Below are 25,461 nucleotides of genomic sequence, written 5' to 3'. Positions count from 1 at the left end.
GGGGACAGGAATGGAGACACACTGGCCTCAGAGGAGATGACATCCTGGCCAGACCGTTCCATTGTCCTTGCTAAAGTTTCAACCTCAGGGTCACTGTCCTGTGGCAAGCACATGGCTGGCCTCTGTGGGGACATCGCATCGAGCCACTGAATGGCCTCGACTTAGCAGGATGGGTCGTGGGGGTCATCTGACCTCCAAGCAATAGGTTCTTCCAAAGCAGAAGCAGCCTTGGGTCCAGGGTCGGGGAGGGGGCGCCTACACCCCACCTCTGAGGACCATGGGACAGACTCTGCCATCCAAAGACTTGCTTCCTTTCTTCCTTATCCCCCGAGTTCCAGAATGGGACACGACACCAACCCAAGGGGGCCGCAGCCACCTCTGGTCACAGCGCAGCAGAAGGGGGGTGGGGAAGTCTCCATGAAGGAGGAGAGGTCAGGAATGGCACCCTGGGAGAGGGTGCTGGTTCAGGTTGGGCCCAGGATGGGAAGGGAGGGAGAGAGGAGCTCAAAGAAGAGGTGACCGACTGTCTGGCCAAGGCCCAGTGGTGGCCCGTGCCTACCTCATAGGCTCTGTTGTCCAGTCCGTGGAGGCCCAGGTACCTTTCGGAGAATGCAGATGCTGTGTACAGGGAGGGGCAGAGGGGCACCGTTGGTGTGGGGCCTGCCCCGGGACCCCCGGGACGCCTCAGGACCGGGATGAGGCAGGGCAGGCTCACTTGCTCTCGCCCAGCACGTGTCTTTAAAACACCCGACTCGGCCTCTTGGGTGTTTCCAGGGAAATCAGAGGGAGCCGAGGGGACATTTTAACACACGAGTGCCCGGGACTGGGGTTCGGCAGCAAGGCGAAACCTTCATTCAGCAGAACCTGCTTAGCCAGAACCCCAAAGAAACGGCTCCCCAGTCCGCTCGCTGTGCGGGAGGGAGAACGAAGACTCAGAGCCAGCTCCCACCGGCATCTGCCCTGTGGTCAGCCTCTCTCTGCATGTCCCCTTCCGTCCCCAGCCCTGGCCCAGGTTTGCGTGAGGATCTGGGGGCTGCCCTGTCCACAAACCGCTCCAAACAGCGTCCGCAGGTTTCGGGGACATCCCTCATCAAGCAGCAGGGTCAATGTCCCATTTGGGGCAGGGTGGCCACCAGGTGGGGGACGGCAGCATTGATGGGCCCACGAATCAGACACGTGAGAAATGGCATAATGAAAAAAAATTAAAGACCAAGTTTCAAAAATATGAAATCTGCTATGTGTGTTCCTTGGGGAAAACTCATCTAACAAAATTTGGAACTGAGGGTCTTGGGTGATGGTCGCTGACATTTGCATTAGAACGATTTGTAAAGGTCAGCGTGGGAGCCTGGGGCTGCCGGACGCTGCAGTGGTCCCCAGACCCCTCAGCAGGCACCTGAGGGGTTCACATCACACAGCCATTCACGTCCAGAGCAAAGGGGCTGGCTGACCAGAGGGAGGGGCCTCAGACCCCTTAACAATGACGTGGAGCCACCTCTGTGCACAGACCAAGGCCAGACCCTGCCCCTGGTCTCTGGCTCCTGCCAGTGAGAAACCCCCTCACTCTCTCCAAGGACAGGGGCTCGCATTACCCAGGGGGAGGGCAGAGGGGGGCTGAGCCCTCGCAACTGCCCCCACTTCCACCACACGCAGCAGTCTCTGCTGTGCCCACCAGGCCCCCTTCCCCAGGACACAGAGCTCGTGTGGGTCCCCTGCCTGGATGGAGGCTTGGAGCCCAGAGGCAGGGGACCCCTGGGGAGTCTCGGTTCCTTCCCACCAGCAGGCACACCAGGGTCAGAACCACTGGCTGAGTCTTCTGGTCCCATCAGCTGGGACGCAGTTCACAGGCTCGGGGGCCAGTGACTTGAAGTCCTCCCTCCCCAGGTCCTCTGTCTGCACTTCCCCCGTGAGCCTGACAACCCACTGTGGGCGCCCCCCGTGAGGGCAGGCGGGGACATGGCACCGGAGGGAGGAGGGCAGTGGGGGCCACGGGGCGGGGCGTCTAGTCAAGGGCGTACCGTAGAGCTTGAAGTCTGTGATCGGAGAGAGCGCAGAGCCGCAGGTGAAGATCTGGCCTTGGTTTTCACCCTTCGCAGGGAGGATGTGGGTGCTCAGGTAGCCCCCGTAGTCCTGGGCAGAGAGAAAGGTGGTCAGTGGGGCGAACGTCACTCATTCAGCCGTGACAGTGACCTTGGAGGCACCAGCCACTCAAACAAATGTTCTCATGGAGCTGCTTAAAAAAAATTAACTTCGAGTTTTTAAAAGGCAGGTAAGAGGACTTCCGCCAAGATGGAGGCGTAGGTGGAAACACTGTGCCTCCTCGAACACCCAAATTTAAAGTCAACAAAGTTTCAGCAACAAAAATGCAGCCAAAACACAGAAAATTGAACTGTACAGAAGTCCAACAACAACCACCGTTCAGCCAGACCGGTAAGAGGGGCAGAGCCAGCAGCGGAGTGGGGAGGGGCAGGAAGGATCCCCCGACCCAGGTGCTCAGGCAGCCATGGGCGGACCCAGTGAGGGCGCAGGGTGGCAGGCTGACCGTGGTCACACATTCGCGCGCAGATAAACCAGGCGAAGGAGCGAGCGGTGAGATGGACCGCGCAGGCCCAGCGGCGGGAAGCAGCAGAGGGGACCGCCATTGCCCCTCTCTGACCCTGCCCCCACATACAGCGTCACAACCCAGCGACTGAGTTGACCTGCCCTGGTGAACACCTAGGGCTCCGCCCCTCATATGTAACAGGCATGAACAGACCAAAACATTATGACTCAAGAACAGCTCAAAGCCCCAGAGCCAACACTTCTAAGTGACCAAGAAATAGCCAACTTTTCAGATGCACAGTTCAAAATACTGGTGATCGGGATGCTCACAGAATTGGTTGATTTTAGCCACAAATTAGAGGAACATATGAAGGCTAAACTGATTGAAATGAAGGGAAATGCACAGGAAACCAATAGTGATGGAAAGGAAACTGGGACTCAAATCAAGGGAGTGGACCAGAAGGAAGATAAAAATGACCAAATAGAAAAATGTGAAGTAACAAGAATTCAAAAAAATCAGGAGAGGCTTAGGAACCTCCAGGACATCTTGAAACATTCCAACATCCGAATTATAGGGGTACCAGAAGGGGAAGAGGAATAGCCACGAGTAGAAAACTTATTCGAACAAATAATAAAGGAGAACTTCCCCAGTTTGGCAAAGGAAATAGACTTCCGGGAAACCCAGGAAGCTCAGAGAGTCCCAAAGAAGTTGGACCCAAGGAGGAACACACCAAGGCACATCGTAATTACATTATCCAAGATTAAAATGAAGGAGAGAATCCTAGAAGCAGCAAGAGATAAGGGGACAGTCACCTACAAAGGAGTGCCCATCAGATTGTCAGCAGATTTCTCAAAAGAGACCTTACAGGCAAGAAGGGGCTGGAAAGAAGTATTCCAAGTCATGAAATCCAAAGACCTACATCCAAGATTGCTCTATCCAGCAAAGCTTTCATTTAGAATGGAAGGGCAGATAAAGTGCTTCTCAGATAAGGTCAAGTTCAAGGAGTTCATCATCACCAAGCCCTTATTATATGAAATGTTAAAGGGACTTATCTAAGAAAAAAAAGATGAAAAATATGAACAGTGAAAGGACAGCAAACTCACAGTTATTAACAACCACACCTAAAACCAAAGCAATCTAAGCAGACAGCTAGATCCAGAGCAGAGCCACAGAAATGGAGACCTCATGGAGGGTTAGCAACAGGGGAGTGGGAGGAGGAGAAGGGGGGAGAAGGCACAGAAAATAAGTAGCATAGACAGTAGGTAGAAAATAGGGGGGGCAGGAATAGTATGGGAAATACAGAATCTAAAGAACTTGTGACACATGGACATGAACTAAAGGGGGGAATGGTGAGGGAGGGGTGTGCAGGGTGGAGGGGAATGAAGGGGGGAGTTAGAACTGTAATGGCATAATCAATAAAATATATTAAAGAAAAAGGAAAAAAAGGCAGGTAAGAAATAAAAACCGAATACCTTCCCCACTACATGTTCCGTGATGCACATCTTGTCCTCTCTAGCACCGCAGTTTGAGGTGACAGGTGACTGGTGACAGGTGGGAGGGACCTGAGGTGTGACTGGGTATGGGGGTGCTGTGGGGCACAGGGTGGCACCGAGCCCTGGAAACGAGCACCTTCACCCTGTGGTTCCTGCTGGCTCCTGGTCTCCAGGCAAAGCCAGGCTGTGGTGTCTGTTGTTGTGTGATTCTGGGGGAGGCCCGGCCAGGGCCCCGTGTCAAAGGGCTGCTGCAGTGACCAGCTCGGGGGCCGCCATGAGACAGACACCCACATGTGTGCTGTTGCCTTGGGGTTCACACGGAAGCCCTCCTTCCTGCACCTGGATGTTTGCCACAGCCGCGTTCTCAGCCGCTGAAGCTAGGAAGTGACCGGGGTGCCCGTGCACAGCGGATGGAAGAATAAACCGTGGCCCACCCAGATGGCAGGCGGCTACTCGGCACCAAGGAGCGAGGCTGGAGAACCGTGAACAGACAGGGAGGGGCCCGGAAGGCGTTCCCCTGCACCGGGCTTGGAGCTGAGCTGCCCCGAGGTTCGGCGCCACGCCCATTTGCATGGCCTCTGTGCAGTCGTGTTACAATCTCAACGTGAGGCGTTTCCCCAGATCGTCGCAGGGAAACGGGTGATTCTGGCACGCTTGTTCTGTGGTGTGCCCTCGTGTGCTGCCTTTCAGAGTCTAGTGGGAGTGAGAGAACGGTGGGGGGGCTGCCTGCTGTCCAGGGGACAGGGCCAGGCGGCAAAGGCCACCGGTGCCAGACGCAGATTCGAGCTTCCCAGGGACCCAGTGGTGGGGGGAGGGAAGGGCGCGGGCAGGGAGGGAAAGGTGGGTGATGCACAGAGGACATCAGGGCACAGAGACTGCCCTGGGTGGCCCTGTAACGATGGACGCAGGTCCTCGTCCATCTGTCCCAAGTCATACAGTGGACGACACCCGGAGTGACCCATGGCCTCAGGGTGTCCCTGTGGCTTCACCCGTCCTATCCAGTGCTCCCTCTGGTGGCCGCGCTGATAGTGGGGGCGGCTGCGTGTGGGGCGGGGGGCGGCGAGCAGGGGGAACCTTTCTACCTGCATCTCAGTTCAGGGGAGAGCCTAGAATGCCTCCGAAACACAAAGCCCGTCCCATCGGTTTCCCCGAGGGAACCCCATGCATTTCACCTCTCGGTGTTTCGCTCTTAAAGAAATAATTGCTCGCACGCCACAGGACCAGAGACACTCCCTGGAAACCGGAACCAGGCCCGGGTGAGTGAGGGACCCTGCAGGACACGGCCCTGAACTGGGGGCGGGGGGGCAGATGACCGACGGCACACTCACCTCCCCAAACACGGCCACGCGTGTTTTATCGATGTACGGCTCTTTCAGCATCATCCTACGGAGCCCAAGAACAGGTGTTAGTGGCCCAGCGGGGCTGCCCCTCTGTCCCCGGCCGTCTCTGCGTAGAGAGTCCCATATACCCCAGGAGACGCTGGAAGTCTGACCCGTGTGTTCACTGCGTCCATCTGGCTGGTGTCTAGGCTGTTGGCCCCCGTGACAGCCTCAGGGCCCCTCTCGATGGCGCCGAAGGCCACCCAGGTGCACAGGGTTCGCCAACTGAGATTCCCGAGTGCAGAGCGGTCAAGGCTGTGCTGGGGTCCCTGTCCTTCTGCTGCCACCGCCCTCGCTTGGACCCCGAGACGCCTGACCCTCCCAGAGGCTGTGAGGGCGCTTTGAGTGGCGGGGACCCCACCCCACCCAAGGTGTCTTTTGTCCCCAGCTCCCGGGAGGGGGTCCCTGAACTGTGTTTCCTTTATTCAGTGCTCCAGTTTGAATGCTCCCAGCCCGGGTTTGCTCGCATGCCTGCCCCTCCACCGCCCACCCATGTGGCACCCTGCACGGCCCCCCGTCCTGGCTCGCAGTGTGTTCTGTGTGGAATGGGCAGCTCCCGTGCTCCACCAGGCAAACCCTGCCCACCCTTAGGGGCGGGGACTTGGCCCCCAGGATCACTGCTGGGCAGCTGTTTGCCCTGAGGCCTGTCCCACACTAGTAGGGCTGCACCTTCCATCACAGGACTGTCCCTTTCCCTGACCCTGGCTCGCCCCGTGAGGGGACTTGGCGCACGTCCCCAGGGATGGAAAGTGCCACCTCGGGCTCAAAAGCATGAGGTGGGGGACAGTAGGGACCTGGAAGGGGCCCGGAGCTTTGGCGAGCTGGTGTGCGGGGCTGGCCTTGCGGTTTCTTAAACTGATCAAAAGGGCCATTTCTCGCTGACGAATGGAAATGCAGACCCCGTCCAAAACAGAGCCAAGGGGTGTTCCCCTGGGTCTCAGCTTCCTCAGAGAGTCCGCCTGCTTACGAGTCCCACCTGTGCCACCGGCTACCCGTCCCTGTCCTTGTAGTCTTCGGCGGCTTAGTGGTTGACACTGTCAGCTCCGCTGTGTTGACACAGGGTACCTGGAACAGGTTCTGCTCTTGCTTTCCATCAACCCCTTGTTTTTCGAATATGTTGCGCACCCCGTGCTCCGAGGAGAGCAGCCGGACTCCGCCCAGCGGCCGGAGGATGCCTGTGATTCTGTGACTGGAGAGGCCTGTGTGCCCCACGGGGAGGGGTCCCACCAGGGTGAGTGAGGACAGGAGAAAGCAGTGACGGGTGGGGCAGGAGGGACAGCAAGGTAGGGACGGCATTGTCAACCCTGCCGGGCAGGCCCCTCCCGGCTGCGATGTAAGCCCTGTAGTGGCCGCCGAGTCCAGCCTGCGACGTCTTCCGTGGTGGACGAAGCTGGCTGCCTACTCGGCACCCCCCTCCCTGACCTGCTTCCCGACAGCGTCCTGCCTTTCTGTCCTTGCCCGGGCCCCCAGTGGCCCCGCTGGCCCCAGGGTGACCGCCCCCATGTCCTTGCCGGTGCGAGGTTCCGGAGGGGGCAGGAGAAGTCGGGAATGCTGTTCTGGGCGCTTCCCTTCCTTTCTGAAAGTTTCTGGAAGTAGTTCCCTTTTTCACTTGCTGGCGCTGAATGAAGTTCACAACGACATGCTCTTGGCAGCCATCCTGTGCACATGAGGACAATGCGTCGAGGAGGAGGCCGCTGTGGCCGGCTGAGGGGGCAGATGCTGAGGGCCTGGGTCTCTGAACCATCAGCCCTAGGGCCTGCCACCCGTCTGGGGCTTCCAGAGCCAACAGTGTTCCTCGTGAAAAAGCCCACTGGACGTTGGGAAGCTGTGGATCGTTAACTTCCAGGCAAAAGCATGTCCCCGATGCCCCTTCCTGAGCTGTCCAGTCCGGGGACCCTTCTCCCTCCTACACGTCTTCTGTCTGCGATGCACATGGGGGTCCGGACACGCCGCCTGTCCCTCCACCACCCGCTCACAAGTCCCCACAGGAGAGCGGGCATCTGTTCCCCCACAGTCACTTAAAGACCGCCGTCCGGACACATGCCACAGCTGCCATCATTGTGCAACCCGGGGGAACACGTCGGGGGAGTCAGTGACGCGAACCCTTCAAACCTGGGAAGCCCACAGGCGGGGCAGCGGGGTGGGGGTGGGGTGAGCCGCCCAGCTTCCCGACCCTCAGTCGGCAACCGCTCAGCAGTCGGGCTCTGGGTGCCGCCCCTGCACACGCCCGGGGTCTGCGTCCTGCTGCGTGGTCACGAGGAAGGCCGCCGTTGGGGTCCTTCTGGTCATTCTGGGTAGGCGGGTCTCTCAGTGGTCTGTCTGTTAGTGCGTCCATCCACGGCACATCCGTCCACAGAAACTCCCTGCCTGCCCGGCGAGCCCGGCGCAGCCTGGCACAGGGGCCTGGGGCCCCTTTTCCTGGGCACCTGTGAGCCCCAGTCAGTAATCGTGAGCCCCTGGAGCTCCCGTGCCCAGCCTTTTCTTGTCTCGGTGACACCCGGCTGGGCCCGTTGACACCGAGACAGGCGTGTGGCGGAACGAGGGACCAAACAGAGCTGTTTTGTGACCGGCCACCTGGGTGGGCGCGTCACGCTGACCCACCCTCACTCATGTTCTTGCCGTCTCTCTCCTTGTGAAGAGGGTCAACGCTGTGGGTGGACAGTGGCTGAGGTCTGTTTCTGTGCCACATTTTGATCCATGAAACAGAGAAGCAACCCAGCCAATGAGTGTTTGGGGAGGGCGGGCTTTCTCCACGGAAACACTCCTGTCGGACTGTTTTGAACGCAAAACATGGGCCCTGACCAGAAAGACATCAGAGAGGCCGGCGGTGGGGGGGGGTCCGAGGGCACCTGCAGCCTCCCCCGCCCGCCCCCTGCCACCGCCAGGACGCGCCCCGGGGCGGGGCGACCCTCACCGAACAGCCTCCAGCTGGTCGCGCTCCTCCAGGACGCCCAGCCGCCGCCGCACCTCGTGCAGGAGCTTGGTGCCTTGGAAGCCGCTGCCCCTGCCGTCGCAGCGCAGCACCACGGCCCCGTGGCTGCTCACCAGCGCCGTCTGCCAGCTCACCGCGAACTTCTCCGCCACGCTCTGGCTGCCCGGGCTGCCGTCCCTGCAACAGACCGGCCGGGGCTGGAGGGTCTCCCGGGCGGCTGTGCCCACCCAGCATGGGCCGCCCCCCCTGGCTGCCACCCGCTGGCTTGGTGCCCCAGTTTGGTGACCGTGGGGGGCCCCTGGGGTCTCTCTGAGGTCACTGAAGAGACCAGCATTCGGGGGGAGAGAACACTGTCCTTGGTTTCTTTGAGAGACTGATGAAAATCTGTTTCATCAGGAGAACGGGGGTGGTGCGGGGGAGGTGTGTGCTGTGTGTTGCTGTGTGCTGTGTGTGGTATGTTGGCATGTTGCGTCCATGCACGTGGGCAGACATGAAGTTTCCATGGATGGACGCACTAACAGAAAGACCACTGGGAGACCCGCCTACTCAGAATGACCAGAAGGACCCGAATGTGTGTTGTGTGTGTGCACGTGGTGTGTGAGGTGTGTGCTGCATGTGGTGTGTTGTGGACATGCAGGTGGCATGTGTATTGTGTACATGCATGTGGTGTGGCACACGTGTCTGCTGTGTGGGGTGCATGCATGTGGTATGTGCATGGTATGCACACACATGCTGTATGTTATGTGTGTGCACATGGTGTGTTGTGTGCATGCATGTGTTGTGTGCATGCATGTGGTGTGTGTGTCTGTATGGTGGGTGAGGTGTAAGCTGTGTGCGTGCGATTCTTGGCCAAGTGCAAGTCCGGACAGTGAGGACAGCGGGTGAACTGCAGAGTCTGGGACCAGGTGCCAGGGTGTACGGGGCCAGCCCAGCCGGCTCATCAGGTTTGTTGCCGAGGTGGGTGACCACCCTGTGGCCCCTGCTCCCCCCTGACCCCCTTCCAAGTCAACAGGCAGAGTTCGGGGAAGACCAGACAGGGAGGAAGGGATGGGCTGACCCTTCCATGGGGCGAGTCAACCCTGGGCACCTGCTGAGGGCCTGGCTGCTCCCCACTGGGGGACGGGGGGGTCTGATCAGACCCTCCCCTACCCCCCCATCAGGGCAGGTTAGAGAGCTCTTAAGAAGCCATTCTAAACCCGGGGGCCTGCTCATTAGCACAGGAATATCTGAAATAATTCTTTGTTGGCCAGTGCATGGGTTCAAGGCCGCTTTGTAGCTGGAAACACGGCCCCAACCAGCGGGCCAGGCCAGGGGCAGTGCCAGCTGCTGCTTGGGCCCCCCCGTGAGCCACGGACAGCACGTGCCCTGTGGGTGCACTGGGAAATCGCTCTGGATTTCCAGACCGGGGCCGAGCCCGAAAACCAGCCGCGGAGGCGTGGAATCCGACCGTGGACCTGCTCACACTGACACGCTGCCCCAGCGGGGGTGGGGGTGGGCACAGAGCCCCCTGTCCCTTGATGCACAGGGTCACCTACAGTCACAAAGACAACCTGACCCTGGCTGAGGGCCAACCTGAGTTTTCACTTTGCGACATCACGGCTCCCTCTTGTCTTGGGGTTTACGGGTTCTGGGTTTGTCTCTCTGGGGGTTACTGAGCCCCGGCCAGCACCCGGGGAAGGAAGGGGCGGGGTACTCACACCACCAGGAGCATGGGGTAGTGGGTGGTCTCGGTGAAGGTGGCTGGCTTCAGGATCTGGACGGGCAGGCCTGGCGGACACAGAGAACACAGGCGCAGGTTAGGGCTGCGGGCCTGGGAGGGCCGGTCGCGGGCAGGGTGGGGCTGCCTGTGGGGTTCTCCAGCCGAGGTTTCCATTCCATCTTGCGAACACAGTGAGTTGAAAACAGGACAGACACGGTTCACCGAAAGCTGGCTAAAGGTGGTGGTGGTGGCAGGGGGGGCGGGGGGGGGATCCAGGCAGGGAGAAGTAACCAAGGGCACAAGTGCAGTCCAGTGGGGGAGGGGCCCTGGGGAAAGTGGGGACCAGGAGGAGAGGGCCAGATGCAGTGGCTACCATGAGGCTGGGGTGGCAGCCCAGAGGGGAGGCTGGGGACCGTGGGGACCCTCTGCCCAAAGCCGCAGGCGCTGACAGCCTTACTGTTTGCAGGCTGGTGCTGGGCAGGGGTGCCCGCCGGTGGACCTGGACACTCGGACACTGGGACACTGGGACACTCAGACACACGCACACACATGGGGAGGTGAGCTGGTGCAGATCTGGTGCCTGTCACTGTGGCATCTACTGGCAGGTGGGGTGGGGGGCATGTGTGTGGAATTTTCCTCTCCAGTTCCTCGGTCCTGCCCCCCAGACAAAGCTGCCCACCCAAGATAGAAATTGTTTATTGACATTAACTAGAACCCAAATTAGCAATTAAATCAGAATTAGCGGCCTTCCCCACGGGATTCCTGTAGGCCCACCCCAGGCTGGGGAGCCTGCTCTGACCGGGTCTCCTTGGAGATTGGAGCTGAATGTTAATGACTTGCAAATGGGGTGGATGGCGGCCTGGGGACAGCGGAGGGGCAGGCTCCGGCTTTATCACGGAACAGCCATAAAACCTGGTCTGCTGCTCCCTGCCTCTGATAAGCCCGTGGGCAGGCTCGGCCAGGGCGGGAAGGGCAGACCGCATTCCAGAGACGGGAAACCACAACGCAGTGTAACAGAGGCAAGTCCGCGGGGCGGCATCTTTCAGGTGCTCCTTGGCAGCCTCCCTGTCCCGTCCATGGAAACCTCAGCCTGGAAAGAGGCCTCATGCGGCCGTGTGCTGGAGCGGGGGGAGAGGGTGCAGGCTGCTCCTTGGGCTCTGAGGGTCTCTTCTGCACCTTTGGAAGAGGGGCTGGATCGCCCTTTAGTGACCCGCAGTTTGGGGAATGTCACGGTGGCGGCGGGGTGCAGAGAGCACCGGACAGGGAGGGATCCTGCATAGGAGGGCCACCTGTCCCCAGAGGCTGTGGGAGGCAGCAGTGGATGGGAGGAAACCCTGAGGGAAGGTTCCGGAAGGCCTGTGGACCGGTGGCCAGGGTGGGGGGAGTCAGGAACCTGAAGTCTGGCCATGGAGGTCCACCCGGCTCGCTTCCCAGGGCGTGACCTGGGCAGACACGCGTGGCCGCATGTGAGGGCCTTCTGTGGGATCAGAGCTCTGCTGTGGTGATAAACTGGGAAAGAAGCACCCGATTACCTCCTACTTGGCCCCCCAAGTTATGGTGCCTGGCCTGAGGTCTGCATCCATCCATCCATCCATCCACCCACCCATCATCCATCCATCCGTCCGTCCATCCATCCGTCCATCCATCCATCCATCCACCCATCATCCATCCATCTGTCCGTCCATCCATCCGTCCATCCGTCCGTCCGTCCATCCATCCGTCCATCCGTCCGTCCGTCCGTCCGTCCTCCACTAGCAATCTAAAATTGTCTTGTTTTGTTTTGTTTCTGGTTCTTCNGAAGGCCCCACCGGTGGCCAGGGTGGGGGGAGTCAGGAACCTGAAGTCTGGCCATGGAGGTCCACCCGGCTCGCTTCCCAGGGCGTGACCTGGGCAGACACGCGTGGCCGCATGTGAGGGCCTTCTGTGGGATCAGAGCTCTGCTGTGGTGATAAACTGGGAAAGAAGCACCCGATTACCTCCTACTTGGCCCCCCAAGTTATGGTGCCTGGCCTGAGGTCTGCATCCATCCATCCATCCATCATCCATCCATCCGTCCGTCCTCCACTAGCAATCTAAAATTGTCTTGTTTTGTTTCTGGTTCTTCCTTTCGAAAGAACCGCACAAAAATGCCTATCCAGTTAATGTGAGCATTCTCACGAGTCTGGACCTGAATCCCAGGACTCCGGATTCTGTGTGGAAGTTTGAACCAGTGAAGGGTGTCCTCCAGGTGGGCAGGCCAGCTTTTTGTGTGTGACATATTTCCTTAGAATATATGGTGTCCTACCCCCTGGGTTCCCCGTACCAGGACGCGCGCCCCTGCGCCCTGTGCCGTTCCTAACTACGTAGGGAACGGGTGGGTGAGACCGTGGGGCCGACTCTGGGCAGAGGTCTGCCCTCCCTCTTGGGGGGTGGCGGGGGGCACTACTCACGGTACTCGTCGATCTCGATCTGCCTGTACTCCACCTTGGGCATCTGTCGGTCGTTGATGGCCCTCTGCACGTGTTCGTTTGTTTCTAGGTCGAACATTTCTGAAAGAGGGAGAAAAGGGCCGTGTATTCGGAATCCGCCACCCTCTCCCGAAGGCACGGGTTTTCCCGTGCAACGCGCCGCTCAGGCCTACGCCCGTCCTGGCGGCCACCGGTGTGACTGCCATCACGCAGCCATGAAACGGAGACATTAGCCACCTCGTCCGGTGGCTATGCACCTACGCACCTACACCGAGTCTTCGTCCGGCGTTCCGGGGAAAGGTAAGACCCGGTTTCTCACCTTTATCACCAGGGTCTCTGGCTTTGGGGACCTCGGCGTGGAGGGGCACCCGCTGCCAGCCCAACCCTCACCCTCAGCCTCCAGGTCAGAGACGTGCTCAGCCCTGCGCCCCACCGGACGCGCGCCCACCTTGCCCCTGGGCTGCAGGATACACAGGTGCCACCCCTGCTATCGGCTCAAAAGCCCCTCGCCCTCCACTCCAGTCCTCTCCTGAGACGGCCAGTCCACCGCATTCCACCCTCTGACAGGTAACAAAGCCCAGTGACTTCCTTGCTCCTGGCTGGTGTTAGCCGCCCGCCCTGTGGGGACAGCCTGTGGGCTGCTGTGAGCGGGGAATTTCATCTTCGGGGGGTGCCCCCGTGAGCTCGTCCAGTCACGCCGACCCCCTCATGCATGTCACGGCCAGCGAGTGTCACAAGAAACACGGAGCTATCCCTGTGGGAACAGCAGGCGCCCAGCAGGGCCTCCGCCAAGGCATGTAGAAGCCTCGGCCTTCCCAGACCCGGGGGTCGTGGCCTGTCTGCTGTGAGATAAGTCCAGGGGCGGCAGCCATGGGCCCGGGGGGGTGCAAATGTGGGTCGTGCTAAGAAATGGCCACTCCCAAAGAGGCGTGGGATTTGCAGGCACTCAACAAGAACAGTGACGGGCCCGTTGCTCCCGGAGACACAGCCCCACACGCCGCCGGGAAGGCTCTGTAGCAAGGCTGCCCTGGCTGGCCCTGGTTTTCCATGGAAGGGGGCCGGACGGAGCCCTCACAGTTGTGGGACCTGCACCCCTCTTCCTCTGGGGTGCATTTGAATTTGCAAGTCCCGATCTCACTCGGCCGCTTCCAGGGCTGACCCTGAAGGAGAGGCGGCACGCTCAGGGGCCTGTTGTTCCGCTGCCCGCCTGCAGGGAACAAGTGAAGCTGGCCTGAAGGTAACCGAAGGCAGACTTGCCACCAAAGTGCCCGTGTGCAATTCCCGCAACTCGGAGCTGCGGTGTCACGTGGGGCCACCCTGGGCTACGACTCAGCACCTGCATTTGCATAGCTCCCCCCCCACCGCCCCCTTGAATTCCCATCCTTCACAGAAAGGCACCAAGGCAGCAGACTATTAAATGTAGTTCAATATGAGATCTCTCACTTCGAGATTGCCCACACAACTGGCTTTATCAGCAGAGAGCGGGTGGTCCCGCAGGGAGCTGGGTTAAGCCATGTTATTTGTCCCCATAATTGCATTCAGAGAGGGCCGGCTGGGCAGAGGAAATGAGACCGCCCGTCCCCTCAGGGACTCTGCTTTGATGCAGGGGGGCTGTGGGCGCCCCCAGTCTGCAGCAGCTGGATGGCCACTCCTTAATTAAACGTGAGCCTCCTTCAGCTTCGCATGGAATTAGCTATTATGCGATGCGGAGACACAAAGCCTGTTTCTGGGGGCCGCCTCCCCGGCTGCGCCCAGAGGCAGACACGGCACAGCACCCCGACCCTGGGCTCTACCCAGACCCCACTGGTTTGGGCATTGGGACATCACCACTGGGCTGAATTTTGGGAAATTAGTGACCAGAGTCTCATGAAACCCGATGGCAACTGACCTGAAGGAGAAGGGCAGCCTGCTCTACTCCCCATGTTTCTGCAGGAAGTCATGTGTGTGTGTGAGTACACGTGTGTGAGTGCATGTGTGTGTGAGAGCATGCACAGAGAGCATGCCCAGCATTCCCCGGAGACAGGAGCAAGGCCGAGGGGTAAACATGCCATGTGCTCCGCCCAGTCTCCACTTGGCATCAGCCGGCCCGCCCACTGTGCACCTCTGCTCTCGAAGGAGCTGTCTGCACACTGACCACCACCCCACCCTCGGGGAAGGCCACCATGAGCGGAGCCTGGGACACACAGACCCCCCAGGGGCCTGACGGGACCACCATTCCACCCTTTCCGTCACCTCTTGGCCTCTCCCGTGTCCCTCCCTACTTGCGAGAAGAGGGGACGTCCCGTGGGTGGTTATTCAGGAAGAAGCAGGCAGAGGCCCATGAGCCAAGGGGCAGCTGCCGAAAAGACCGCAGCTGGGACAACCTTGTGAGAGCCCCGCCTCGATGCCAGCGGCCAGAGGGAGCCGGCTCTGCTTCATGACAAAGGCCCAGCCGAGTGACCTCATCAGGGTGGCACTGGATCTTCTGCCCCAGCACCTTGCTTGTTGGGGCGCCCGGACGGAGGCGCTTCACTCCCAACCCCAATGAAGCTCTTAAGGAAACGGCTCGTAAATAATTCAGAGTCGCTCCTGCCAACAGCCCGCGGGCTCTGTTCATGGAGAAGCATTTCTAAAGGGAAGGTGCCCCGTGTTCCCAGGGTGGCTCTGGGGTCGCCAGGACAGGGCAGGGGGGACAGAGAATTCTGAAACAGTGATGTCGGATTTCCGAGCGGGGCTGGGGTGGGCGCACGGCTGGCCTCCCTCAGAGCCAGACACACATGCGGGGCAGTGTCCTCTGGCTTCCAGGCTGTCACTGTCACACAGGACAGGCTGCATGTCAGCTGGCAGGCAAGGCCGTCCATTTGCCCAGACTCCACCTCCCCCGGGTGCTCTGGCCTTCCTGCCAGCCGGTCCCAGCGGCCTTCCTGGCTTACTGGGTGGGTCTGTCCCTTCGAGTGCCCCGTTCAAACACCAGCAGGGACTCCGTGCTGTCAGTGGAAACTGAGGTTGGTGTCTGGAGTTTTGATCGGAGAGGCCTGGTCAGGGGGTCACATTCGGGAGCCTCAGGCAGGCTGGCCCATGAGACACGGTGGCCGTGCAACTGTGCCAAAGGGACACTCCGAGTGGCTGGCATTAGAAGGGGAAGTTCATTGGCTCAGTCCTCCCAACGTCAGCGTCCTGACCCTGTCATGGGGACTCTCGGTGCCTGAGGCCCCCGGTGAAGACCCTTCCCGGGAGGGTCACCTCTGCTTGGGCCTGTCTGCACGAAGCATGCCCCTCTGTCCCCGCTCCTTCTGGAGTCGGACTCCACAGGCCGCGGCCGGGGACGTGTCCGCAGGCCATCCGACCCTCATCCCCTTGTTCCCATTTGGGAGAGGGGACCTCAGCCCTCGCCGACCTTCTCTCCTCCGGTCCCCCTGCCCCCGACCCGACCAGGGTCCCACGAAGCTGCTCCTCCAGGGAGGCCTCCTGCCCACGGGCATGGCATCGGCCACTTCTCGGTCTCAACACGGAAATCCCACCAAAGCTACCCACGTCTCTCGTCCCAGTCACTGGGACGCCCATGGGCTCTCCCTTTCTCCGGTCTTCCTGCCCAAATGCAGAACAGGCCACTCCCCCCACCCCGGACGCCGCACGCCGGAGGAGAGGAAGGGGCGACTGGGGAGAGAGAAACGTCGCCCACGGGCCTCTAGCGGCTGCTGTTTTGAATTTTCTGCTACACACGGCCAAATAAAACCTGAATGGACACAGCGGCTCTTTATATTAAAGATAAATTTTTAAAAATTCTCACTCCAGGACATGCTTATTGATTTGAGAGAGAGAGAGAGAGAGAGAGAGAGAGAGAGAGATTGACTGGCTGCCTCCCAATGCGCCCAACCAGGGATTAAACCCACATCCCAGGCATGTGCCCTGAGCCGGAATCGAACCCACAACCTTTCTGTGTCTGAAACGACGCCACAGCCCACTCAGCAACCCAGCCAGGGCAACAGTGTTTTATAACTTAAGAGAAGCCTTTGTCCTGAGCCACAGGAATGAGAGCAAGCGGTGGCACTTCGAGCACCGTGCGAGACAGGGACACAGGGACACCCACCTGGGAGGTCTTCCTGGCTCCCTCAGACCTCTGCGTCTGGGTCTCAGTCAGACCCTGCACAAAAAAAAACACAGCCCTATCCTCCTTCCCGTGGGGGGTGGCACGTTAGTCGTTCCTTTCCCGGCTGAATTTGGAGGCTCCAGTCAATGTTCTTGGACATTTGGGACCCTACTGAGAACAACCAATGCAGTGACAGGCAAGGCCAGAACGGAAGAGCCCCAGAGTTTGAACCGGGTCTGGAACCCGGGGCTCCAATGCCCACACCCTCAGCTGCGCGCACAGAACTTCTCATTTCTTATTGCACGGGGCCCTCTCTGCCTCAGGAAACTGGTCATGGGAGGGACCGAAGGCAAACAGGAGGATGCTTCTTAAAAGCACCCCTCTACTTAGGGGGCTCCCCAGCGGCGTTCGGACGGCTGAGCACCCGCACTCTGGTCTGTCGGCACCCTGGGGTTGCTGGGTTACTGCCACTAACCAGCCAAACAGGTGACAAGAAGTGGCAGTTTGGTTTCCCAGGAGAATCATCTCTCACTTGCATGGGGGCCTTCGGTAGGTTAGCGGTGCCTCCCGACCATCCGCGGGAATTTTCAGAAAGGGTGCACCGAGTTCCGTGCCCCCAGCCCCCCCTGCATCCCTCAGTTGTGACTTCTCATGTCAGGCATGCACAACCTGGGCCAGGAAGTGACCAGACTCCACCTCCCGCTCAGCTTTCCTCAGCCCACAGAGTTTTGGGAAGGGAAACAGTCAGGAAACGAGCTATGACCCTGTAGGTTTTAGCACAAACTCAAAATGAGAGAGAAGGTGCATTTTCTTAAGAAAGTGAAAAGACATCCCATGTCAACCTGCATGGGGTCCCTTCAAGTAAAAAAAAGGAGGTATGGGTTCCTCGGGGGCCCCCAGAAAGTGCGTCCCCACAGCAGCACGGGCGTGGAGCCCCTCCCCTCGTGAGCCTGAGGTGCCACCGAGCCCCGTCCCCAAGGCAGGTCATAAGGGGGCATGCTGAGCAAGGCTGGGGCTCAGAGTGTCGCCTACGAGGCACCTCGGCTGGGTGGGGGTGGGGCCTCTGGCTGGGGGCTGGGGCTTTTTCCTTCCATCACGTTTCAGCAGTTCTGGCAACGGGGTGCACTCTGAACCCCAAGGACCCGCCCGTCCCTGTCCCTGAGTGGAAACGGTGGCTGGGCTGTCTCATAGCCCGGCTCTGCTTCCTTCCCCCGAGTCACAGGGAGACGAAGAAAGACCCAAAGGACTTACTTTTCTGGTCTGTGGTGTTGTGCACGGTCACCATGGGGACGCCAGGACCTGTGTCGGCCGAGAGGAGAAGCCGGGAAAGAAACAAGAAGAGGCTGTTAGTGGGTCTGAGGGCGCCAGGTGGACCCCAGCCCAGGCCCAACTCACACGTCTGCGAACTTGGGCCCTGGGGGTGGGATTTAGTTATTTTTAATCCTCACTGAAGATGCTTATTGACTTGAGAGAGAGAAACATCAATCAGTTGCCTCTTGTATGCACCCCAGTTGGGGACCAAACCCGCAACCCAGGCCTGTGCTCTGACCAGGGATGGAGCCTGAGACCTTCTGGTTTGTGGGGCAACGTTCCAACCCAGGGGGCACCGGGGCAGGGCAGTGTGTATGCTTTGGATTACTGAGATGCCTCGAAATGTCGCTGAACGAAGCATCGTCTGCCCTACATCCCGATAATTTCATTTCTGCCGCCCGGACACCAGCCCCACGCTGGCGTCACTGAGTTTAGGGAGTCACTCTGGTCTCCGTCCTGTGTCACCCTTTCCACGCTGCCTCGGTCGGCTGCCCCAGAAGGTGTCACTCCCTCCGCGGGCCCCTTGTGACACTTGGTGAGAACAGATGAGTACTGACAAGATGACTTTGCGAATGCTGAATTGTGTCCTGGCTTTCCCCCCGGGCACTTCGGCGGCCACCGAGTTGAGAACCCCGGGGAGGGTGAGGGAAGGGGCCGTCCAGGAAGAAGGGGTCACTCCTTCAGTCACTTCAGTCCATGGGGATCCCAGAAAGAAATAGGGCATCAGGGTCATCTTCGTATCACTTTGAGAGCACAGGAAGGGGCAGGCTGGGACCTCGTCACCTCTGCCCATCCCTCCCCCACTGTGCCCTGCCCCAGTGAGCTGGCTTTTCTGATGTCCCGAAGGACACCCAGCTTGTCCCCCGTGCCCTCTTCTCTCTGCCCAAAATCTCTGTCCCAGGCAAAGGCAGGGCTTGTCTTTCTCTTCAGTGAAGTCTCTGCTCACCCGTCTCCTCCAGACGCCCACCCAGCCACGGTTTCCACTCGGGGACAGGGATAGGCGGGTCCTGCAGGGGGCATGGCCCCCCCAGCCTGCTCCCCGTCCCCGTAGGGGCCCTGACAGGCACTGTCATGTCAGCGCCGTGCAGCTCAGGTTCCCAGCACACTCGCTCGTCATCCGTTCTGCTGAGCTGAGCACCAGGCAGCCCGAGGGGACAGACTCTGGGACTCCGCCTGTCTGCCGTGACTCCCGGCCTCTGGACCAGGGTCGGGGTCCAGGTGGCGCTTGACAACATTCACAGCATGCACTGGGCGGGCAGCCGCCCCTCAGGGTCCTGGTGGGCTTGGGAGAATGTATGGGGAGAGAGGAAGCGGCAGGTGGGAGGCAGGTGGGAGGCAGGTGGGAGGCAGGTGGGAGGCAGGTGGGTGGCAGGTGGGAGGCAGGTGGGAGGCAGGTGGGAGGCAGGTGGGAGGCAGGTGGCAGGTGGACAGAAGGAGACAGAGCTGCTGGGGACACTGGTCGGGATGGCTGCTTGGTCTCTGCTCCAGGTTGGGGACTCTGGGAAGCTACGAACACCCACGGGTCGGCTGCATCTAAGCCGCAGGGCGCATATAATTTGGGCAGAAGGATGGCTGAGGCTTAGCCTCCTGAGACGGTCATCAGAGCTTCTCACCCACCTCCAAGGGCCGTACAATAAAGGACTGAGCCGGGGCCAGGGTCCCAGCTGTGGACCCCACCCCAGGGAGGGCTTCCAGACCCACGCAAAGGCTGCGGACCGGACACCACAGCCCTGGGCCTGAAGAGGATGATGAACTGAAAAGGGGTCCGCAGCTTCACCGGGAGGCAGGACCGGGCTGGTTCAGCCAGAGCCCCACCCCTGCCACCCCGTTCCGCTCCCCCAGGCCCTGGCTGAGCTGGGAGTCAGACCTACAGCCCTGCAGCCCGGGGACTGGGCCCAGACTCCACCCGGAGGTCCCTGAACTCCCCCCACCCCACGCTCCCTTCCCCATCCGCCCGTGGGTAAGGCTTCAGCTACACTTGAATTTCAGATAAACAACATATATTTTTCGTGTACCTATGACCCATGCGGCAGCTGGGAGTTACTACCAAAAAGCTATTTGCTGTTTCTCCGGAACCAAATGGAACCGGGTGCTCTGCGGGCTCACTGCTCGCCCAGGCGACTGCCACTGAGGGGGAGGCGGGCCGCAGCGGTCTGAGGGTCTATAGATTCAGACCGAAACAGACGGCACTCACTGTGACGAATTTAGATGCCGGCTCTGGGGGCAAATGTTTGAATCCAAGTACGTTTCCTGGCTCGGGGACCCCCTTCCCCACACGGGGCGGGGAGGTGGGGAGGCGCTCACGTCAAAGAACAGATAAGCCCTGCTTTCTCGGCTCCTTTCGGGGCGGGTGAACTTGCCGACAGAGCACCGCCTCTGTCGCGAATAACAATGTACACGGCGGTCATCGGTGGGGCGCCTGCTGGGGAGAGGCACCTGCTGGCCGGTTCCAGCGATCGGTGTCCTGCACCCACGGCAGCTCTGCGAAGGGGGTGCCGCCCGCCCCGCCGAATAGAGGGGAGTGTTTTCCCGACATTCGTCTCGTCTGCACCGCCAGAAAGTGGGGCGCCTGGATTTGTCCCTCCTCACTTGTACATCCACGAACTTGGTACACGTTTCTGGACACATCGAACACCCAGAAAAGGGACACAAAGCGTCCGTAGAAGGCGCCTTTGCCTCCACCTGCCAGAGGCAACCTCCGTCTTCCTCAAAGGTCCAGAAACGCCCCTCTGCGCCTGTGTCACCTTTACAGGGAAGCCAGGGTTGGAAGCGTGCGGATAAAAACAGAAAAATACCTGCAGGCGCATCGGCAGCTTTATCAAATCTTAGCGTTACGCCAGGATGCCTTCGTTCGGTTTAATATTCGCACACAGATTCGAGGCGACCTGTTACCCTTCCCGTTCTCAGCCGGCGCCCTTCCCAGACGTAGCTGTTATCTTGAAGTTAGTACAATATTTATCACTTTCCTGCATATTTAAATTTGTTCTCCTCCTCACCTGGGGATATGTTTTTATTCATTTTAGAGGGAGAGGAAGGGAAGGGGAAGGAAGGAAGGAGCAGGAGAGAGAGAGAGAAACACGGATTGGTTGCCTCCCGTACACGCCCCGACTGGGGACTGATTCTGCAACCCGGGCCTGTGCCCTGACTGGGGATCGAACCCACACCCTGGTACATGCAACGACGCTCCAATCCACTGAGCAACCCAGCCAGGACCCCTGCATATTTAAGATAGTTTTGCCCCACGGTATGCATTCCTAACAATATATACGCCACCCATATTGTACTACGTGTGTGATGCACGGTTGGGTCGGCTCCGACTCCTGGCCACCCTACGAGTGCGTGATGTCCGTGTGTCCTGGCCTCAACAGCCCTGCTCGGCTCCTGAAGGCTTGTGCCCGCCCCAGCCTCCAGTGCATCCCAATGAGGCACACTGCATCCCAGTCTCACGAGCCAGCAGCCACGTACCTCCCGACAGGGGCAAATAGCAACGTTGTAATAGCAACGTTGTAACGTTGCATGCACGCGGCTTGTTGAGGAATGGTGAGTGCTGATACATCACCACAGACAGGATTTGAAAAAGTGGTACAACATCAGCCCTGCCTGGTGTGGCTCAGTGCCTTGAGCACCGGCCTTAGAACCAAAGGGTCACTGGTTTGATTCCCGGTCAGGGCACGTTCCTGGGTTGTGGGCCAGGTCCCCAGCTGAGGGCATGTGAGAGGTAACCACACATTGGTGTTTTTCTCCCTCCCTTCCCCTCTCTCTAAAAATAAATAAATAAAGTCTTTTAAAAAAAGTGGTCCATCTTTTTCACCAGAGGTATAATATTCCCTATGGGAACGTATCGTAACCATTCCGTCCAATTTGTTGCTGCAACAAATCCATTGCACTTCGCTTGCGAGCGCCGGGCGTCAGGACGCTGAAGGGGTGGCGTGGGCAGGAGGCAGTGGAGTGTGTAGACGTCTCACCTGGAATCTCCCACTCACCGCTGCGGGACCCCGGTTTCCGAGCTGCGGTCTCCTCGTGTGTTCGATGTGGACAATCGTGTCCTTTTCAAGTACCAGAGGAAGCTGATGTTCTTGGCCATTGCCGGGGCAAAATAGATGAGCGCCGCTATTCACAATAATTAGTAATGTAAACATTCCTCAGCGGCAGCTGGGGAACCTAGGGAGACCCATGCTTAGGACCTAGGGGGGCAGGGTGTCTGCCCCCCCGCCCCCAGGGAAAAGAGTCCCAGGCAAGCAAGAGCCATCCTCTTGTCACTGTTGGGCACAGTGGTGACCTCTGTCCCGGCTGTGAGTCGGGACAGACGCCCTCCTTTCTCCGCACGGTGATGTGCTCTGCCCCAGCAAGCCTTCCGCTCCGTCCAGGGTGGTCGGGTCCTGGCCCACACGCTCAACATCCACACCAGCCGGCCACGAAGGTCATTTCCTCCTTGTACCCAGAAGTGTATAAAAGTCTGCTGTCCACAGACGTGCTCCACAATAAAATACGGTCGTTTTGGCCTACTTTTTGCACAGAATGGACACTTGGTGGCCCTTAACTGACCCCTATGTACATTCCCTTGTCTAGTCCTCGGAAACAAGAGGTGAAGTTTCTCCCACTACAGAGAACGGGCAGGAAGGGCTGAAGGCCCCGCCTCCGAGATACTGAGTCGGAACCAGGGGAACGGCAGCAACACCCCCACCATCATCGCCACCATCATGGACAAGAACGTCATCCTCGTCTTCAGGATCAACACCACCATCGTCAATATCGTCGCCATTGCGACATCACCACCACCAGCATCACCGTCACCAGCATCATCGTCCCCACCACCGCCACCATCAGCACGAACAGCAGCGGCCACACCACCATGAACACCGTCCCCACCAGCGCCGGACCTCGTCGCCGCTTCACCAACATGATAAACGGTTCGGTCTGGATGACAATTCTCCACGGCAGGCTCTGTCGTCACACGGTTTTGGTGCTGAGGCATCTGGGGCCCAGGTGGCCCCCTGGTTGGTAAGGACCATCTGCCCTTCTTCCGCCCCCTGGGGACTGGTGACCAAGCAGTCCCTTGCCTGTCCCCTGCCGCACCAGTAATTCTCCCCAAACGCTGTGCCCCATCCCGCCCCTCACTGCGCTCCGGTGGCTGTCTGTCCCCTTGAGAGGAAGCTGCTGGAGCATGGGACCCGTGGCCTGGACTCCCCCAACGGTCGGCACCCGTCGCGTGGGTGAGGTAGCCCCCCATCGCCAAGCCAATGCCAGCTCCCTGCTTGTGAGGGTCCCCTGGGCCGGTGTCATGGGGTTGCTGACTTGACCAGACTTGGGGCTCCTTGAGGGCCGGGCCTGTCTCCACACCTGGCACTTGGCCCGTGTCTGGCAAACACTGGGCGTCACAGAGAAACTTCTAGAGCTGCACGCTCCAGTCCCCTGTGGCCCTGGGGTGGTCTGGTGGGCAGTGGTGGCAGTGTGGTGTGGGCGTGGGGGGGGGCAGCAGGAAGTCCCAGGTAGCTGCGGACCTCAGAGCAGCTCGGGGTAGAGGGGCAGACCTGCGGGGGGTGGGGGGGGCAGGCATGCCCTCTTGTGTCTCAGGCTCCGCCAGTGCCTGATTAGCTTGGGTTTATAGGAGGGACGTTTAATGGAAAATGATCAATAAACACGCTGGTTTCCCTGCTGCACGGAGAGAGCAAAAGCCGAGTTCGCCGGCACCTGGGGTTTGCAGGAACCACGAAAATACCGATTTTAGGCCCCCGACCAGCCACGTGCTTCTGGGCACAGCTCGTGCCTCAGCCCTCTCGTTGGTCCCTGGGGGGTGGGCTCTGTCAGTGGGAAGGGAGGAGGGGACCACGGGACTTCCAGGTCGGCTCCCAGGCCCTAAAGTGGCAGAGTCTTGCCTCGTGTCTGTAACCCCCGAGTCAAGGACAATGTCTCATTCAAAGCATGTTGTCGGCTCCAGCCAAGTTCCTGGTGCGTGACTGGAGCGTTCCTCCTGGTTCTCCCAGCTCCCCCCAATCTTCCTACGGTTCTCTGACCCCATGAAGTGACATTTCTGTGAAGTGTCCTCCCCAAGTCGACAACAGGTCTCCCTGAAGGCAGAAACTGTGTCTGATTTTTAAAATAATCCTCACCGGAGGGTATGTTCACTGGTTTTAGAGGGCGAGGAAAGGGTGGGGAGAGAGGGAGGGAGAGAAAGAGAGAGAGGAACATCCGTCGGTTGTCTCCTATACACACCGCAGCCGGGGATCGAACCCGCAACCTTCTGGCGCATGGGAGGACGCTCCAGCCCACCGAGCCGCACCGGCCAGGCCTGAGACTTCCCTTCCGTAACCTCGTTCCTTAACTGCGCTGCAGGAGCCCATCCTTGAAATCGTTTTGCTGCCTTTATCGATGGTGAAGGTGCATCAGTGGGTGAGACCCTCACCCCAGTGAGCTCACGGGAGATTTTTTAAATGGAAAATGTAGACACATCTGGGATTCATGGACGCGGCACGGGTAGGGCCGCCTGTAACCCTTCCCACACGTCAGACACCCGCACCGCACCAGACTGCCACACGCCCCCCACCGCGGCGGGGACCCACCTTCGCACTTGAGCAGGAAGAAGTCGGCGCTGTGGCTGAAGGAGGCGCTGAAGTAGGTGCAGTCGCCCACCAGGTCGCAGGACAGGCACTGCCTGTTGAAGGGGCCCACCGTGCTGGCGCTGCGGGGGCAGAGGCGGTGGCGTGAGCCTGCGGGAGGATCCCGCCCAGGCCAGATCCAAATTCCCACCCAGGTGTCCCAGGGTCCCTGCCCTCCCCGTGGTGGGCAGGGCCCTCTCCCCGCACCTCCCTGCTGGGGCCCTCCCAACGGTCCCTCTATGAACTGTCTCCTCGGTCCCCTGCACTATTATGCTGCCCGAGCATGACTCTGATGTGGGGACAGCAGGGCCTGGTGTCACTATCTAGTACTTGGTGTTCACATCTGTCCCTCTGAGCATGCGATTGGCTCTTGAGGACAGGTGTCCCCGGATCTGGGAATCCCTCCCAGGGCCTGGCAGGTGACAGGCAGGAAGCCCAGAAACCCCGCCGTGCTGCGTGCTGGCTGTTTCCCAGGCCACTGGCATGGGACCTGGCTCCCTACTCAGTGGACCCCGAACACTGGGACCCGTGGGGCCGCTATGTCCAGTGATTTCATGTCTGAAAGGCTGGACCTGTGTCCCCGGAACCTGAGAGCAGCCCTGGGAGCCTGCAGTGCGCCTGGAGCAGGTCCCTGTGTGCACTCTGTGAGGCCCCAGCCAAAAACCCGGCTACGAGAGCAGAGCTGATTCAGGGAGAGAGAGGACACCCTCCCAAGGGTGCCAGGCAGAGGGACAGCGGCAGTCTGTGGGGATCGCCGCTGACAAGCGTGGTGGCAGACTGCTCTGAGTTATCTGACACACGTGCCTGATGGACAGTCTGCCGCGGGGACAAGGCTGTGACTCCTCGGGTCTGCCATCCCCGCTCCCCCCGCCCCAGTGCACAAGCAACTCTGTGATGGCCCGGAGGATGGCAGGGGGCACAGTCACCGCCTGGGAGAGGGGACACCAGGCCTCGGCTTGGCCAGGCTAGGGGACACCCGCCTCCAGCCCTTAGGAG

At 59.8% G+C, this 25,461-nt stretch overlaps 1 protein-coding gene across 1 annotated transcript in view; it reads right to left on the bottom strand.

The window, feature by feature from the left end:
• Window positions 1-25,461, bottom strand: part of DPP6 (dipeptidyl peptidase like 6) — a 190,076-nt gene that overhangs the window by 4,256 nt on the left and 160,359 nt on the right. Inside the window, exons 16-23 of the mRNA XM_037049919.1 lie at window positions 24,430-24,548; window positions 17,810-17,857; window positions 12,472-12,570; window positions 10,041-10,110; window positions 8,326-8,520; window positions 5,361-5,415; window positions 2,016-2,127; window positions 560-618 (exon numbers count right to left, since the gene is read on the bottom strand). Coding sequence (XP_036905814.1) covers window positions 560-618; window positions 2,016-2,127; window positions 5,361-5,415; window positions 8,326-8,520; window positions 10,041-10,110; window positions 12,472-12,570; window positions 17,810-17,857; window positions 24,430-24,548 — 757 coding nt within the window. The remainder of the gene's footprint in view (window positions 1-559; window positions 619-2,015; window positions 2,128-5,360; window positions 5,416-8,325; window positions 8,521-10,040; window positions 10,111-12,471; window positions 12,571-17,809; window positions 17,858-24,429; window positions 24,549-25,461) is intronic.

The sequence above is a fragment of the Sturnira hondurensis genome, unplaced genomic scaffold (assembly GCF_014824575.4).
Source record: "Sturnira hondurensis isolate 20B ecotype Veracruz unplaced genomic scaffold, ASM1482457v3 Scaffold0006496, whole genome shotgun sequence".
NCBI lineage: Eukaryota > Metazoa > Chordata > Mammalia > Chiroptera > Phyllostomidae > Sturnira > Sturnira hondurensis.
This window is presented reverse-complemented; position numbering and strand designations above follow the sequence as displayed.